The sequence below is a fragment of the Eleutherodactylus coqui genome, chromosome 8, assembly GCF_035609145.1.
Source record: "Eleutherodactylus coqui strain aEleCoq1 chromosome 8, aEleCoq1.hap1, whole genome shotgun sequence".
NCBI classification, from domain to species: domain Eukaryota; kingdom Metazoa; phylum Chordata; class Amphibia; order Anura; family Eleutherodactylidae; genus Eleutherodactylus; species Eleutherodactylus coqui.
The window spans coordinates 151,179,776-151,199,095 of record NC_089844.1 but is presented as its reverse complement, the minus strand read 5'-3'; the positions used below and the strand labels follow the sequence as shown (position 1 = coordinate 151,199,095).

Here is a 19,320-nt window from a genome sequence, read left to right as displayed (position 1 = left end):
CACCATCAACTTGCCTGGGTTCGTTGAGAAGAAAGGAGAGAAAGGGAAGAGCAGAAAAGCCGTTTGCGACTACTATTATAAGGCTGGTTACTGGAGGATACAAGGAACACTCCACACATGGTCGGCAACCCCTATTCTCGTAGCTAATCAGCAAGGTTGGTGAGAGGTGATTGTGGTTGGCATCGGCAGAAGAAAGAGGATTACCCAGCCTTCACCCCACTCCATCCTCTTAAATGGCGCCAGGAACATAATGAACTGGTCCTCTGATAGGCCTCTGCCGGATCCTACTGACACCATAGAGTGCGAAAAACAACTTGCCCGGGTCCATTGCGAATAAAGGAGAGAAAGGGAAGAGTAGAAAAGCCGTTTGTGACTACTATTATAAGGCTGGTTACTGGAGGATACAAGGAACGCTCAAAATATGGTTGGCAACCCCTATACTCATAGCTAATCAGCAAGGTGGGTGAGAGGTGATTGTGGTGGGCTCCGGCAGAAGAAAGAGGAGTACCCAGCCTTCACCCCGGTCCATCCTCTTAAATGTCTTCAGAAACATAATGAACTGGTCCTCTGATAGGCCTATGCCGGATCCTACTGACACCATAGAGTGCGAAAAACAACTTGCCTAGGCCCGTTGCGAATAAAGAAGAAAAAAGGAGAAGTAGGAGAGCCGTTTGCGACTACTATTACAAGGCTGCTTACCGGATGATACAAGGAACGCTCAAAACATGGTCGTCAACCCCTATATTCATAGCTAATCAGCAAGGTGGGTGAGAGGTGACTGCAGTGGGAAAGTAGAGTACCCCAGCTTTCACCCTGGTCCATCTTCTCAAGTGGCTTTAGGAACAGGAAGAACTGGTCCTCTGATAGGCCTATCCGGATGATACTGACACCATGGAGCGCGAAAAACAACTTGCCTCGGCCAGACTTCACCCCGGGCCATCCATATATATGAACACACAATACATACTTCGGCATACTTTTATATACTCACATGCACAAGCAGGACATACTTACCATACCGCCATCTCTTCTGCAGCCTTGTTTGACCTCCCTCACCCCAGTTTTCCTTTTTGTACACTGACCTCCTGCGCTCTCTCTTTCTTCTGCCCCCGACGGTCCGCTTCTCCATTTCTCCTTCTGCCCTACCATTCCGCACTTGTGCTCCGGACAATGCTTAAGCTGTGTTTGCAGTCCCACTTGGGAGCTGAGCTCAGCGGTACTGTCAGTGTATGACATCACGGACTGGGCAGCCATGGACCCTTTAGGGGACTCAGGCGCCCTACGGACTCTTATCCTGGGGATCCGCCCAAAATATACAAATCATAATCCACTATTGGTTGCAAACGTGGCATGCAGGTCACATGACCAATGTGCTACTGATTAGGTGTTTCCATTTGTAGACTCCTCCTCCGGATAGATATGCAGGTGAAATAGTAAGACTAATTACAGAATAAATACCCAGAATTTCCCAGGAGACTACGGCATAGAAGTGACGGTAATAGTAGTTACAGTGTTTCCCCAATTCCCGGACCCCTGGGACCCCCACCATCATCCTTTTTTTTCTGCTTGCAGATTTAATTCGACTTTGTCTATTCCCTCTAGAAATGTCTTTCATCTGCTAATGCATAAAAGGCAGAGAAATTAATTTGCGGAGATCTCTGTAACGAGATAGATTCTGGCTTTTCATCGTGTTCCTTGTGCTGCTCCCAGATTGGACGTGTTTGGAAGCGCAGAATTAGGAAAACGAGATAAATAAGTAAATAGGCGGAATATCTTCTGTTAGACGTTCCAGTCCATTAGGGATTTATAGGGCAGTCTGTGTACATTTCATTTCATGCCTTCTTAAAAAACGGATAGCGCTGTCGCAGTTGTATCAGCTTGGATTTAATGAGGAGAGATGAAAAGAAGCTGGCGCCAATTAAAGGGACTTTCCGACCTGCTACATTTGTGGCACAGTTATAGATATAGAGAACTGTGCAAAAGTTTTAAGCAGGTGTGAAAAATGCTACAAAGAATGCCTTTACAGATAGAAGTGTTAATAGTTAACTTTTGTCAATTAACAAAATGCAGTGACTGAACAAAAGAGACATGTAAATCCCATCACTATTTGGTGTGACCGCCCGTTGCCTTCACAACAGCATCAGTTCTTCTAGGTACATTTGCACACAGTTTTTGAAGGAACTCAGCGGGGTGGGGGGGTCTTGACATCTTGGAGAACTAAGCACAGATCTACTGTAGTTGTCGGCTCGCTCAAATCCTTCTGTCTCTTTATGTAGTTCCATACAGAGTGGATGATGATGAGATCAGGGCTCTGTGGGGCCAAATCATCACTTCCAGGACTCCCTGTTCTTCTTCACGCTGAAGATAGTTAATGACATTGACCGTATGTTTGGTATCGTTGTCCTGCTGCAGAACAAATTTGGAGCCAATCAGATGCCTTCCTGATGGATAAATATCTTCCTGTATTTTTCAGCATCCAGGACACTATTACTCCTGACCAAATCCCCATCTCAACTTGCTGAAATGTTGCCCCAAACTCACAAGATGCCTTTACTGAAACGGTCTTAGTTCTACTGTTGTATCTGTGTTATGAGCTTGGTTCTGATGCTGTACTTACGTATCAAACCTGATTCTGAAAGCTTGGTTCTGGTGCTGTATTTATGTTTTGAGCTTAGTTCTAGTGTTGTATTTATGTTTTGCACTTGGCTTTGGTGCTGTGTTTATGTAAGAAGCTTGGTTCTGGTGCTGTATTTATGTTTCGAGCTTAGTTCTGGTGTTGTATTTATGTTTTGCACTTGGCTCTGGTGCTGTTTTTATGTAACAAGCTTGGTTCTGGTGCTGTATTTATGTCAAGAGCTTGGTTCCGGTGCCATATTTATTCACTTAGCTGTTCTGGCTGCCGTATTATATGAGAAGGGTGTGCAGGCCATAGAGGTAGAGCGTGGTGCTAAAATGGGACCCTTAGAATGAAAATTTTCTTTTTTTGTATTCCGAAGATTGTCATATTGAAGGTTTTTGGCAGGAGGACGAGGGTGTCTGTGATAGCGCAGGCTCCGATTCACTCAGCATCTGTCTCCACGTTTTGTGTGGGAAAACAAATAGCTTGGCATGAGCGAGCAGCAATACTAATGTCTGTTCCATTACAGATTAGGGAGTCTTACATCATCAAGGCTCCTTAATTATGCATGAAACGAGTGAAGGCAAGAGAGGCGGTGTTAATGTGCTGCACCGAAAATGGGAAAATCATACACAGCGTATGGTCAATTTTTTTATTCTTAATTAATGTTTTTTTTTTTAGTTTTTTTTTCCGGAATTTTCTTTTTACGTACAGATATCGTTCTCTTTTGTCCCAGAGCCCGCAAAGAAAACTGTGAGATGTTACACAAAGAAAGGAAATGACAGAATTATATTTCTGTGCCACAAATAGATTTTCTAAATAAAAATATGAATTATGATAAAATATACTGGACAGCCATTTTATTAGAGGCACTTTCTGATCTTTTACTATTGGCGCTCCCCTGTATTGAGATTCTCCCCGTGACCCCGAAGTGCAGCATAAAATCACGTGACAAGTTCTCCATGGATCAGTTTCAGTGTGAATCCACATTAGATGGGATAACCAGCAATCTGAGTGACTTCCAACGAGGTCCGGTCATCAGTGCTGGACTAGGCGGGCCGGGATGTCATTGCCAACTGCGGGGGGTTCTCCTACGTAACGGTGTGGAGAATATACAGAGAATAGTGTGATGGAGGAAAACATTCAATGGAAGGGGATCCTGTGGATGGAAACAACTTGTTGCCAAAAGGGATCAGAGGAGGATGTCAGGAATCGTTCTGACCAATAAGTGCCGCACAATCAGGAGCAGCCGAATACATCACTGGTGTCCAACTAACGTGTCCAAATGTACAACTCGCCGTTCCTTCGCACGGATGGGCTATAACAGCAGATGATCAGTTCCAGCACCATTCTGTCTAAGGGCTCCTACCCACTTGTGTTTTTTAAACCCTGCGTCATCGATGCGTTTTTTAAATACACATGTCAACGGGACTTTCAAATGTTAAAAACGCATTGCATAAAAATCGCAAAGCACCAACTTGCGATGCGTTTTTAATAGAGATGAGCAAGCACCAAAATGCTCGGGTGCTCGTTACTCGGGACGAAATTATTGCGATGCTCGAGGGTTCGTTTCGAATAACGAACCCCATTGAAGTCAATGGGCGACCCGAGCATTTTTGTATTTCGCCGATGCTCGCTAAGGTTTTCATGTGTGAAAATCTGGGCAATTCAAGAAAGTGATGGGAACGACACAGCAACGGATAGGGCAGGCGAGGGGCTACATGTTGGGCTGCATCTCAAGTTCCCAGGTCCCACTATTAAGCCACAATACCGGCAAGAGTGGGCCCCCCCCTCCCAACAACTTTTACTTCTGAAAAGCCCTAATTAGCAATGGATACCTTAGCTAAGCACCACACTACCTCCAACAAAGCACAATCACTGCCTGCATGACACTCCGCTGCCACTTCTCCTGGGTTACATGCTGCCCAACCCCCTCGCACGACCCAGTGTCCACAGCGCACACAAAAGTGTCCCTGCGCAGCCTTCAGCTGCCCTCATGCCACACCACCCTCATGTCTATTTATAAGTGCGTCTGCCATGACGAGGAACCGCAGGCACACACTACAGAGGGTTGGCACGGCTAGGCAGCGACCCTCTTTAAAAGGGGCGGGGCGGTAGCCCACAATGCTGTACAGAAGCAATGAGAAATATAATCCTGTGCCACCGCCATCAGGAGCTGCACACGTGGGCATAGCAATGGGGAACCTATGTGCCACACACTATTCATTCTGTCAAGGTGTCTGCATGCCCCAGTCAGACCGCGGTTTTTAATTCATAGACACAGGCAGGTACAACTCCCTATTGTGAAGTCCCTGTGGACCCACAGCATGGGTGGGTGCCAGGAAGCCACCAGCGGTACATAGAAATATCCCATTGCATTGCCCAACACAGCTGAGGTAGTAATGTCGTGCTTAATGCAGGTGGGCTTCGGCCCACACTGCATGCCCCAGTCAGACTGGGGTTCTTTAGAAGTGGAAACAGATGCATCTACAAGTCCCTCTGGACCGACAGCATGGGTGGCTCCCTGGAACCCACCGGCGGTACATAAAAATATCCCATTGCATTGCCCAACACAGCTGAGGTAGTAATGTCGTGCTTAATGCAGGTGGGCTTCGGCCCACACTGCATGCCCCAGTCTGACTGGGGTTCTTTAGAAGTGGAAACAGATGCATTTACAAGTCCCTGTGGACCGACAGCATGGGTGGCTCCCTGGAACCCACCGGCGGTACATAAAAATATCCCATTGCATTGCCCAACACAGCTGAGGTAGTAATGTCGTGCTTAATGCAGGTGGGCTTCGGCCCACACTGCATGCCCCAGTCAGACTGGGGTTCTTTAGAAGTGGAAACAGATGCATCTACAAGTCCCTCTGGACCGACAGCATGGGTGGCTCCCTGGAACCCACCGGCGGTACATAAAAATATCCCATTGCATTGCCCAACACAGCTGAGGTATTAATGTCGTGCTTAATGCAGGTGGGCTTCGGCCCACACTGCATGCCCCAGTCAGACTGGGGTTCTTTAGAAGTGGAAACAGATGCATCTACAAGTCCCTCTGGACCGACAGCATGGGTGGCTCCCTGGAACCCACCGGCGGTACATAAAAATATCCCATTGCATTGCCCAACACAGCTGAGGTAGTAATGTCGTGCTTAATGCAGGTGGGCTTCGGCCCACACTGCATGCGCCAGTCTGACTGGGGTTCTTTAGAAGTGGAAACAGATGCATTTACAAGTCCCTGTGGACCGACAGCATGGGTGGCTCCCTGGAACCCACCGGCGGTACATAAAAATATCCCATTGCATTGCCCAACACAGCTGAGGTAGTAATGTCGTGCTTAATGCAGGTGGGCTTCGGCCCACACTGCATGCCCCAGTCAGACTGGGGTTCTTTAGAAGTGGAAACAGATGCATTTATAATTCCCTGTCGATCGACAGCATGGGTGGCTCCCTGGAACCCACCGGCGGTACATAAAAATATCCCATTGCATTGCCCAACACAGCTGAGGTAGTAATGTCGTGCTTAATGCAGGTGGGCTTCGGCCCACACTGCATGCGCCAGTCTGACTGGGGTTCTTTAGAAGTGGAAACAGATGCATTTACAAGTCCCTGTGGACCGACAGCATGGGTGGCTCCCTGGAACCCACCGGCGGTACATAAAAATATCCCATTGCATTGCCCAACACAGCTGAGGTAGTAATGTCGTGCTTAATGCAGGTGGGCTTCGGCCCACACTGCATGCCCCAGTCAGACTGGGGTTCTTTAGAAGTGGAAACAGATGCATCTACAAGTCCCTCTGGACCGACAGCATGGGTGGCTCCCTGGAACCCACCGGCGGTACATAAAAATATCCCATTGCATTGCCCAACACAGCTGAGGTATTAATGTCGTGCTTAATGCAGGTGGGCTTCGGCCCACACTGCATGCCCCAGTCAGACTGGGGTTCTTTAGAAGTGGAAACAGATGCATCTACAAGTCCCTCTGGACCGACAGCATGGGTGGCTCCCTGGAACCCACCGGCGGTACATAAAAATATCCCATTGCATTGCCCAACACAGCTGAGGTAGTAATGTCGTGCTTAATGCAGGTGGGCTTCGGCCCACACTGCATGCGCCAGTCTGACTGGGGTTCTTTAGAAGTGGAAACAGATGCATTTATAATTCCCTGTCGACCGACAGCATGGGTGGCTCCCTGGAACCCACCGGCGGTACATAAAAATATCCCATTGCATTGCCCAACACAGCTGAGGTAGTAATGTTGTGCTTAATGCAGGTGGGCTTCGGCCCACACTGCATGCCCCAGTCAGACTGGGGTTCTTTAGAAGTGGAAACAGATGCATCTACAAGTCCCTCTGGACCGACAGCATGGGTGGCTCCCTGGAACCCACCGGCGGTACATAAAAATATCCCATTGCATTGCCCAACACAGCTGAGGTAGTAATGTCGTGCTTAATGCAGGTGGGCTTCGGCCCACACTGCATGCCCCAGTCTGACTGGGGTTCTTTAGATGTGGTTTCAGATGCATTTATAATTCTCTGTGGACCCACAGCATGGGTGGGTGCCAGGAAGCCACCGGCGGTACATAAAAATATCCCATTGCAGTGCCCAACACAGCGGATGTAACGTCAGCTGTAATGCAGGTGGGCTAAAAATTCATTTGATTACACTGTGGGCGAGGGCCCACAAAAATTGCTGTATCAACAGTACTAATGTACATCCAAAAAATTGGCCATGGCCAACCAAGAGGGCAGGTGAAACCCATTAATCGCTTTGGTTAATGTGGCTTAAGTGGTAACTAGGCCTGGAGGCAGCCCAGTTTAACGAAAAATTGGTTCAAGTTAAAGTTTCAACGCTTTTAAGAGCATTGAAACGTATAAAAATTTTTAAGAAAAATTATATGAGTGAGCCTTGTGGCCCTAAGAAAAATTGCCCGTTCGGCGTCATTACGTGAGGTTTCAGGAGGAGGAGCAGGAGGAGGAGGAGGAATATTATACACAGATTGATGAAGCAGAAATGTCCCCGTTTTGGATGGTGAGAGAGAACGATGCTTCCATCCGCGGGTGCAGCCTACGTATTGCTTAGGTATCGCTGCTGTCCGCTGGTGGAGAAGAGAAGTCTGGGGAAATCCAGGCTTTGTTCATCTTGATGAGTGTAAGCCTGTCGGCACTGTCGGTTGACAGGCGGGTACGCTTATCTGTGATGATTCCCCCAGCCGCACTAAACACCCTCTCTGACAGGACGCTAGCCGCAGGACAAGCAAGCACCTCCAGGGCATACAGTGCGAGTTCAGGCCACGTGTCCAGCTTTGACACCCAGTAGTTGTAGGGGGCAGAGGCGTCACCGAGGACGGTCGTGCGATCGGCTACGTACTCCCTCACCATCCTTTTACAGTGCTCCCGCCGACTCAGCCGTGACTGGGGAGCGGTGACACAGTCTTGCTGGGGAGCCATAAAGCTGTCCAGGGCCTTAAAGACTGTTGTATTGCCTGTGCTGTACATGTTGCTCGATCTCCGCACCTCCCCTGCTACCTGGCCCTCGGAAGTGCGCCTTCTGCCACTAGCGCTGTCGGATGGGAATTTTACCATCAGCTTGTCTGCCAGGGTCCTGTGGTATAGCAACACTCTCGAACCCCTTTCCTCTTCGGGAATGAGAGTGGAAAGGTTCTCCTTATACCGTGGGTCGAGCAGTGTGTACACCCAGTAATCCGTAGTGGCCAGAATGCGTGCAACGCGAGGGTCACGAGAAAGGCATCCTAACATGAAGTCAGCCATGTGTGCCAGGGTACCTGTACGCAACACATGGCTGTCTTCACTAGGAAGATCACTTTCAGGATCCTCCACCTCCTCCTCCTCCTCCTCCTCAGGCCATACACGCTGAAATGATGACAGGCAAGCAGCATGGGTACCGTCAGCAGTGGGCCAAGCTGTCTCTTCCCCCTCCTCCTCATCCTCCTCATGCTCCTCCTCCTCCTCCTGAACGCGCTGAGATATAGACAGGAGGGTGCTCTGACTATCCAGCGACATACTGTCTTCCCCCGGCTCTGTTTCCGAGCGCAAAGCGTCTGCCTTTATGCTTTGCAGGGAACTTCTCAAGATGCATAGCAGAGGAATGGTGACGCTAATGATTGCAGCATCGCCGCTCACCACCTGGGTAGACTGCTCAAAGTTTCGAAGGACCTGGCAGATGTCTGCCAACCAGGCCCACTCTTCTGAAAATAATTGAGGAGGCTGACTCCCACTGCGCCGCCCATGTTGGAGTTGGTATTCCACTATAGCTCTACGCTGCTCATAGAGCCTGGCCAACATGTGGAGCGTAGAGTTCCACCTTGTGGGCACGTCGCACAGCAGTCGGTGCACTGGCAGATTAAACCGATGTTGCAGGGTCCGCAGGGTGGCAGCGTCCGTGTGGGACTTGCGGAAATGTGTGCAGAGGCGGCGCACCTTTCCGAGCAGGTCTGACAAGCGTGGGTAGCTTTTCAGAAAGCGCTGAACCACCAAATTAAAGACGTGGGCCAGGCATGGCACGTGCGTGAGGCTGCCGAGCTGCAGAGCCGCCACCAGGTTACGGCCGTTGTCACACACGACCATGCCCGGTTGGAGGCTCAGCGGCGCAAGCCAGCGGTCGGTCTGCTCTGTCAGACCCTGCAGCAGTTCGTGGGCCGTGGGCCTCTTATCTCCTAAGCTGAGTAGTTTCAGCACGGCCTGCTGACGCTTGCCCACCGCTGTGCTGCCACGACGCGCGACACCGACTGCTGGCGACGCGCTGCTGCTGCTGACACATCTTGATTGCGAGACAGAGGTTGCGTTGGGGGAGGAGGAGGAGGAGGGTGGTTTAGTGGAGAAAGCATACACCGCCGCAGATACCACCACCGAGCTGGGGCCCGCAATTCTGGGGGTGGGTAGGACGTGAGCGGTCCCAGGCTCTGACTCGGTCCCAGCCTCCACTAAATTCACCCAATGTGCCGTCAGGGAGATGTAGTGGCCCTGCCCGCCTGTGCTTGTCCACGTGTCCATTGTTAAGTGGACCTTGGCAGTAACCGCGTTGGTGAGGGCGCGTACAATGTTGCGGGAGACGTGGTCGTGCAGGGCTGGGACGGCACATCGGGAAAAGTAGTGGCGATTGGGAACTGAGTAGCGCGGGGCCGCCGCCGCCATCATACTTTTGAATGACTCCGTTTCCACCACCCTATACGGCAGCATCTGAAGGCTGATAAATTTGGCTATGTGGACGGTTAACGCTTGAGCGTGCGGGTGCGTGGCGGCGTACTTGCGCTTGCGCTCAAACACTTGCGCTAGCGACGGCTGGACGGTGCGGTGCGAGACATTGCTGGATTGGGCCGAGGACAGCGGAGGTGAGGGTGTGGGTGCAGGCCAGGAGACGGTAGTCCCTGTGTCCTCAGAGCGGGGTTGGATCTCAGTGGCAGGTTGGGGCACAGGGGGAGAGGCAGCGGTGCAAACCGGAGGCGGTGAACGGCCTTCGTCCCACCTTGTGGGGTGCTTGGCCATCATATGTCTGCGCATGCTGGTGGTGGTGAGGCTGTTGGTGGTGGCTCCCCGGCTGATCTTGGCGCGACAAAAGTTGCACACCACTGTTCGTCGGTCGTCAGGCGTCTCTGTGAAAAACTGCCAGACCTTAGAGCACCTTGGCCTCTGCAGGGTGGCATGGCGCGAGGGTGCGCTTTGGGAAACAGTTGGTGGATTATTCGGTCTGGCCCTGCCTCTACCCCTGGCCACCGCACTGCCTCTTGCAACCTGCCCTGCTGCTGCCCTTGCCTCCCCCTCTGAAGACCTGTCCTGAGTAGGCGTTGCAAACCAGGTGGGGTCAGTCACCTCATCGTCCTGCTGCTCTTCCTCCGAATCCTCTGTGCGCTCCTCCCTCGGACTTACTGCCCTTACTACTACCTCACCGATAGACAACTGTGTCTCATCGTCATCGTCCTCCTCACCCACTGAAAGGTCTTGAGACAGTTGCCGGAAGTCCCCAGTCTCATCCCCCGGACCCCGGGAACTTTCCAATGGTTGTGCATCAGTGACGATAAACTCCTCTGGTGGGAGAGGAACCACTGCTGCCCAATCTGAGCAGGGGCCCGAGAACAGTTCCTGGGAGTGTTCCCGCTCCTGAGCATGTGTCATTGTAGTGGAGTGAGGAGGCTGGGAGGAAGGAGGAGCAGCAGACAGAGGATTCGGATTTGCAGCAGTGGACGGCGCAGAACTGTGGGTGGACGATAGGTTGCTCGAAGCACTTTCTGCCATCCAGGACAGGACCTGCTCACACTGCTCATTTTCTAATAAAGGTCTCCCGCGTGGACCCATTAATTGTGCGATGAATGTGGGGACGCCAGAAACGTGCCTCTCTCGTAATCGCGCAGCAGTCGGCTGCGATACACCTGGATCAGGAGTTCGGCCTGTACCCACACCCTCACTTGGCCCTCCGCGTCCTCGGCTGCGTCCACGTCCTCTAGGCCTACCCCTACCCCTCAGCATGCTGTATTACCAGTGATTTGATTTCCCAGGCAGGAAAGAAATTGGCGCAAGCCTGCTGTTAAACGTAGCTGGCTGCGTATGATTTCTGTTTACGTTCTGCACCCACCACACACGCACCCAGAACGCTGAGGACTGTCAGAGGCAGGCCAAATAGAATGTTTCCCTTTTTTTGGTAAAGAAAAGGCCCACTGCGTTTATTCAATCAATAATATATGTCTTCTGGCCCTGCAAATGTGTCACAGAACTGCAGGGTTGCAGAGTTATTAACTACAGCAGAGCGGTGATTTTTCCCAGGCAGGAAAGAAATTGGCGCAAGCCTGCTGTTAAACGTAGCTGGCTGCGTATGTTTTTTGTTTACGTTCTGCACCCACCACACACGTACCCAGAACGCTGAGGACTGTCAGAGGCAGGCCAAATAGAATGTTTCCCTTTTTTTGGTAAAGAAAAGGCCCACTGACTATATTCAATCAATAATATATGTCTTCTGGCCCTGCCTACACAATTCTGTCCCTGTAGTATTACTGCAGGGCGCAATGCTCTGCACAGCCGATTTTAAAAAAAAAAAGCAACACTGCTAACAGCAGCCTGCACAGTACTGCACACGGTTAAATGTGGCCCTAAGAAGGACCGTTGGGGTTCTTGAAGCCTACACTCACTCCTAACACTCTCCCTGCCTAACCACCACTTCTGTCCCTGTAGTATTACTGCAGGGCGCAATGCTCTGCACAGCCGATTTTGAAAAAAAAAAAAAAGGGCAACACTGCTAACAGCAGCCTCCACACGGATAGATGTGGCCCTAAGAAGGACCGTTGGGGTTCTTGAAGCCTACACTCACTACTAACACTCTCCCTACAGCAGCTCCGGCACCAGCAGCACTGTCCCTCAGCTAACTCACAAGGCATGTGTGGCGAGCCGCGGGAGGGGCCGACTTTTATATTCGGGTGACATCTGATCGCCCCAGCCACTCACAGCAGGGGGGTGGTATAGGGCTTGAACGTCACAGGGGGAAGTTGTAATGCCTTCCCTGTCTTTCAATTGGCCAGAAAAGCGCGCTAACGTCTCAGAGAGGAAACTGAAAGTAACCCGAACATCGCGTGGTACTCATTAAGAGTAACGAGCATCCCGAACACCCTAATATTCGCCCGAGCATCAAGCTCGGACGAGTACGTTCGCTCATCTCTAGTTTTTAACATTAGATTTAAAGTCCCATTGACGTTCGCCTTTAAAAAAAACGCAGCGTTAATAGTGTTAAAAAAACACCAGTGGGTGGGAGAAACAGAAAGACGAGACTCCCGGGGACAAAAGAGCGCAAAAATTGTATCACTGAGCAGCGGAAAACATCTCCTGCTCAGATGAATCCAGGTTTCTGCTGCCCTGTGCAAGAGTTGAAATTTGGCGCAAGCAGCATGAATCAATTTTCCTTTCCTGTCAACTGGTGAACTAAAAAAAAAAATCTTGTTCCGCAGCACTTTCAGGTAATTTATTTATTACCCCTCACCAAGCTGGGTGCTCATTTCACTGAACTCAGAATGCTGAGTCAACCTTGAGCCGGCTACCTGAACCATATGGGATTGAACTCACAACCTTCAGGTCATGATCGAGAGCTTAGGACTGCATTCCTGCTGTCTTAAACACTCTGTGCCACATGAGACTCAAATGGTGTGGGAAAGTTTTTTTTGGCACACCTGGGTTATCTGATACCCGTGGATGGACGCAACAACGAATTGCTTCACTTCTGAAGTTCAAAAGAGGTCCAAGGTGCTACTAGATGGGGTCTCTAATAAAGCGGCCATTCAGTGCCTGTGTCCTAGAGTTCTTGAAGGCGGGTCTGTCTATATGGAAGTGGAGGATTTATCTCCAGATGGGTAGATCTGCCACTCAGAGGGGCGAGAGCCATGTGGGAGCCACTGTGTCTCAGAAAAGTCTGTTATAAAATCATCAGTTTGCAGGGGTGCCGGCAGCTGGACCTGTGGCAATCAGCTGATCTCCACAGCAGAACCCCTTTAAACTCGCATGAAAATAGAACCCACTATTTTAAATGCGTCTGTTTCCATCAGCTATTTTTCCCAGCAGCATGTCCTAATTTTGGGCCATATCGTCCATTACTTTCAATGGATGTGCAAAAAAATTGCATGGCACCCGCACTGCACGCGAATGCCATGTAATGTCTATGTGAATGCGATTATTCTTTTTTTAACATTTGAAACGCGTATGAAAACTGTAGGCTGCAGCAATGCGATACATTTTTCCTGCAAAACGCATCGCAATCGCAGGGAAATTGCTGGTTCACGAACGTGATATGGCTTAGTTATTCTTGGAGCAGTATTACACTTGCCCGTGTAAATGCACCCTCAGGGCTCGGGCAGACGAGCGTTTTTTTCGTGCCTATGTGTGCAAAAAAAAAATGTGCTCCTCGGATTTGCAAAGTGCGCGTGACCGAAGCTCCGTGCTTTTTTGTTACATGTGCCATGAAGGTCCCCTCATCACTGAACACTGTGACAGCATTGTCGCAATGCCCGGTGATGACGGCACTCCCTGCAGAAACGAAAGAATCCCCTACCACAGCTGTGGCAGAGGACCACGATGCTATCCCATTGCTTTCAATGGGGCCGGCGCAGTTGCTGCCCCATTGAGAGCAATGGGAAGAAAGCAACACCGGCAGCGATGATTTTCGGGAGTTAGTTAGTTATCTCGCTTGGATGACGAGGGTTCGTAGCACCGATCTAGGGTGCTTGAAATATAAGCCATACCCCGAATATCATCCCTAGCTGTAAAAGAAAAAAAATTAACTCACCTAGAAGCGCTGTCCGGCTCTTCTCCCCGTTCCCGTCAGTCTTCATTTGTATTCTGGTGGCCGGGGATTGAAAAATCCCGCCTCCAGAAAGTGCTGCCTCTGATTGGCTGAGTGCTGTGACCAATCAGAGGTGATTTTTTTTTTTTTGCAATGCATTTTTAACATTAGAAAGTCCTATTGACATTCGCGTCAAAAAAACGCACTAATATTATGATCGCAAGTGTGAAGGCTTCTTAGGGTATGTTCACACGAGGTGGATTTGTTATGGGGTTTCCCACAATGGATTTTCTGCAGCAAATTTGCACCAAAAGTGTGTGAAGGATTTTGACCCACATGGTGATTGTTTCTGTCTTATGTAGAGATATAGCATAGGCCTATAGAGTTCTCTCTCGAAACTCGGCATGAGCCCGTGCATTACCTTTTCTGGCAGCAAATGCCAAACTTTGGGAGTTTTCTAAACTATCAGCTGAAAAAAAGTTTCAAAAAAATTGATCATATGGCACAAAATAGATTTTTGAAATGAATTATGGACGCACTGTAGTTTACCATATGCTACTAAATGGTCACTTACCTCTCACACTATACAGGCCAATGTGATGTCTGGTTAGACACATGAATGTTTTTAGAATTTTTGTCTCCTACATATATTTAGTGCAAGTATTCTTCTTTTGTAGAAGCGCTGCATCTTGGGAATTTACTTGTCAAGTACGGCTACATTTATCCTCTGAAGGACCCCAGGAATCTTGTTCTAAAAGCAGACGATTCCCCCTACAGATTCCAGGTAACTCTATACTGACTGCTGCTACAGTATTGTATTTATATGTTCTGCAGTGCCCCTACTGGTGGATGGACTGTACTACTCCTATAACAAACTAGGGCCAGATTCTTTTGGGGCCCAGACTACATGTAAGGGTCGCTGTAGACAGATCAATTTAAAGGGGTTTTCTGGACATTTACTATCACTAATTTATCCTCAATAGTTGGCAGGTATCTGGCACCCAAAATCCCTGCTGATCAGCTGATCCTCCGGGCCGCTGTGGGTGCAGAGGGGCCGGACGTCTGCATCGGTGGTCAGAGGCGGAAGTGTAATAGATGGCTTCACTCCAGCTGTGACCATTGATGCGAATGTCCGGCCCCTCTGCACCCACAGTGGCCCGGAGGGTCAGCTGATCATTGGGGATCCCAAGCAGTGGACCCCCTAAGGATAGGTCTTCAGTAGTAAATGCCAGGAATACCCCTTTAAGGCACTTTTACATATAGCATATTTTGGTGTGGATACGCACATAAATCAGTGGATTGCAGAGGTGAAGTCTACTGCAGATCTGCATCAATTTGGGCACCAATGTTGTGAATCTTGATGTGGTTTTTGGCGCAGACTTTAATTTGTTTTTTTGGTGGGGATTGACCACTGAAGAAAATCCTCACCAATTCCACTACATGTGAACATACATGTAAAGGGGTTGTCCAGGTGTAAACTATTGATGCCCTATCCTCAGCATGGGCCACCAATAGTAGATTGGCATGTCTGTGACCCCTGATCAGCTGTTTGCTGCATTGGTGCAATTGTGTACTGAGCTGATTCTGTAAGAATCAGACAGCTTCGTTCTTATTGCAGTGGCCAGGCATGGTATTGCAGGCACAGCTCTTACTGAAATAAATAGAGGCTTCGCCTGCAATACCAAGCCTTGCCACTACAGTAAGAACAGAGCTGTCTGCTTCCAGTAGAAAACAGCTCAGGCACAAGCATAGCAGCCTGGTGAACAGCTGATTGGCAGGGGTCCCTTTTCTTCTCAACAATTGGAAACACTGGGCGGGATTTCTGCGGACTCACAGAAAAATAGAACATGCCACGATATTTCTATCTCACAGCATTGCTATGAGAGAAAAATTGCACTTGTAAATAGACCCATCGAAAACAATAGAAAAATGGAAAATGTTTCACTATCAGGTTTTGAAAAAAATTATATAGGTGATACATTCTATTTAAACGACCCTCCAGGCCTGGACAAACAAAAATGGCAGCACCGCTTCTGACTACCTAATGCCCACAGTAAAGGAAGTATGCTGCAAGAACTATGCCCACATTCGCAGTTGCAGAATTCCATAACGAAATCCACAGGAGTAACTGCAGATTTCGATGCAGAATTTACCACGGCTTGCAGTGCATCGTGTGGCCATGTGCATCCGTCTCATGTGATAGGTCTCTAAGACACTACATGCTTCTCTGACGGGCGGGCGCTGCTCACATGGACTAAACTGGTCAATCAAAGTCGGTGTATACTAATGCACAGGTAGTCAGAGAAGCTGGTGCGGCCATCTTTGTTTGTCCAGGCCTGGAGGGTCACTTTAAAGGGGTTGTAATATTTCTCTAAACCCCGTTCCCCATGCACTAACGTAACAAACCAGCATATACTCCACTCTCCCCTCTACCGCTGTGTCCCAGGGCGCTGCTTCGGGTCTCACTTCTGACATCACGTTTACAGACTACCCCAGCCTGTTTATGGGATGTCATAGGCGCTGCAGCCAATAACAGAGCTCTGTGCTCAATCGTGAGCTCTGTCATTGGCTGTGATGTCCCATAAACTGGGAAGGGCTGCAGAGTGTAAACAAATAAAGCGGCGGAGGACTGAGCTGTGGTGCAGCGATAGAGGAGAGTACATGCTGGTCTGTTATGTTACTGCATGGGACATAAGGTTGCAAATTATAACTCAGAGAACCCCTTTAAGTACTATTGATCTAATTGTATGGGAAAAGGAGGGGACGGGGGGGCACTCATCTATACAGCTAGCAAACCCGCAGCTGCAATGCAGAATGGTTAGCGGCTAATGGCTGACATTAGTAATGGTGTTCAGGCCGATTCTTCATTGTGTCACGTTATCGATTGACTCTTCTGCTTTCATTTCCTGTATGTCCTTCAATTCAAAAATCAACATGTTCGTTGCCTCCGGTCGTCCCTCTGATCTGATTCCTCCAAGATTTTAGGATAATTGGACTATAATGCCCTGAAGTGTTGTAGAGGCTGCAGAGAGCTTGTATGAGAATAGAATCGGCCATGTAAGAAGTAATACGAACAAGGAGGAAAGGAAGCCTTACTTATTATGTCACCTCTCCAAGCCTGAGGGTTGTTGTATATCATTGTACCATCTTCTTCCTTACTTCTATCCTGAGCCTCCAGCTTCATGAATAAAATGTTAGGAGGACAGTTAAAGGGAACCTGTCGTCAGCTGCATGCTGCCTGAACCATGGACAGCATGAGCCCAGGACAGGTCTACTCATTAACCCCGTGTATCATTTATTCTAAATCACTGAGGTCCAAGTCATGGAGATGAGCAGCAACGGTCTCTACCCACCCGGATCCCCTAGAGCAGGGGTGTCAAACTCATTTTCACCGAGGGCCACATCAGGCTTATGGTGACCTTCAAAGGGCCGATTGTAAGACAGTACAGTAAGGGCCCGTTCACACAAGCGTATTTGCGTACATCATAGGCAGTGAATAGGAGCCATTGATTTCGATGAGTTCATTCACATGTTGTGTATTTTCACACAGCATGACCTATTTTGTTGCGTACTACGCACCCCGATAGGCCATTGAAGTTCTTTTTTGCGTGCCCAAATATGCAGGCATAATATTTGTGCGACCGAAATAAGATTACGCCCGTGTGAATGAGCCATAATAGTGGTCGCAGTAGTCATAGTGACTCTCATAGTGGCCCCAGTAAAAATAGTGACCCCCACAGTGGGCCAATTAGTAATAGCAACCCCCACAGTGGGCCCAGTAGTAATAACGACCCCCACAGTGGACCCAAAAGTAACAGGGTACCCCACAGTGGCCCCAGTAATAATAGCGACCCCCACAGTAATATTAACCCCCTCAGTAGTAATAACCCCACAGCAATATAATCCCCCTCAGTAATATTAACCCCCCCCCCAGCAACACTATTAAACCACCCCCCAGGAACACTATTAACCCCCCCCCCCCAGCAGCAACACTACTAACCCCCCCCCCCCCCCTTCCCCGGCAGCAACACTATTACCCCCCCCAGCAGCAACACTATTTCCCCCCCCAACAGCAACATTATTTACCCCCCTCCAGCAGCCATCATTAACCCCCCCAGCAGCCACCCTTACCCCCACCCCAGCAGCCACCATTACCCCCCCAGCAGCCACAATTAACCCCCGCAGCAACATTAACCCCCCCAACCCATATACTTACCTCCTCCCTGCTGTTAGCGCCGCCCCTCCTCTGCTCGCGCTGATCCTGAGGGGAACACTGACGTCAGTGTGTGCGCCCGGCACACTTCCTCCCTGAGTCCTCTCCTGCAGAACTGATGAGCAGGAGACTCAGGGGAGGAGGATCCCGGCTGCACACAGACATCAGAGTGTGCGCCGGGATCAGCGCTAACAGCGTGATTACCAGCGGGGAGCTGCGGCACCCCAGCTGGTAATAACTACAGTGGGGAGCGGCTGTCGGCATGCTGCGGGCCACAGAAAATGAGTGTGCCTTGTGTTTGACACATGTGCCCTAGAGTGACAGCTCTCCGCCTGTACATAAAAGGAAAGAGAGCTGTCAGTCTATAAGACGCAGGTGGGGAGAGGTTTGCTCTCCCCACTCCGGCTTAGTTCGGAATCAGAATTAATAGTGTGTTTATTCTTACATGCCAGAATAAAATATACACGGGAGCAATGAGCATTCTTGTCCAAGGATCATGCGGCCTATAGGCCGGGCAGCATCAACCTGGTGACAGCTTCCCTTTAAAACTGGTATGTACAAAATCAGAGCAGTAAGTACTATAGAATAGCGGTGGAATGTACCTCTATATAACAGTAAAGGTCTTGTACATAGGGAGCAGTATTATAGTAGTCATATTCTTGTACATAGGGGCAGTATTATAGTAGTTATATTCTTGTACATAGGAGGCAGTATTATAGTAGTTATATTCTTGTACATAGGGGGCAGTATTATAGTAGTTATATTCTTGCACATAGGGGGCAGTTTTATAGTAGTTATATTCTTGCACATAGGAGACAGTATTATAGTAATTATATTTTTGTACATAGGGGGCAGTATTATAGTAGTTATATTCTTGTACATGGGGGGCAGTATTATAGTAGTTATATTCTTGTACATAGGGGGCAGTATTATAGTAGTTATATTTTTGTACATAGGGGGCAGTATTATAGTAGTTATATACTTGTACATAGGAAGCAGTATTATAGTAGTTATATTCTTGTACATAGGGGGCAGTATTATAGTAGTTATATTCTTGTACATAGGGGGCAGTATTATAGTAGTTATATTCTTGTACATAGGAGCAGTATTATAGTAGTTATATTCTTGTACATTGGAGGCAGTATTATAGTAGCTATATTCTTGTACATAGGGGCAGTATTATAATAGTTATATTCTTGTACATAGGGGCAGTATTATA

At 49.0% G+C, this 19,320-nt stretch overlaps 1 protein-coding gene across 1 annotated transcript in view; it reads left to right on the top strand.

The window, feature by feature from the left end:
- The window catches only part of RGS11 (regulator of G protein signaling 11), a 124,013-nt gene that overhangs the window by 38,626 nt on the left and 66,067 nt on the right, over nt 1–19,320 (top strand). The window contains exon 4 of the mRNA XM_066576694.1: nt 14,566–14,672. Within this exon, the coding sequence (XP_066432791.1) occupies nt 14,566–14,672 (107 nt within the window). The remainder of the gene's footprint in view (nt 1–14,565; nt 14,673–19,320) is intronic.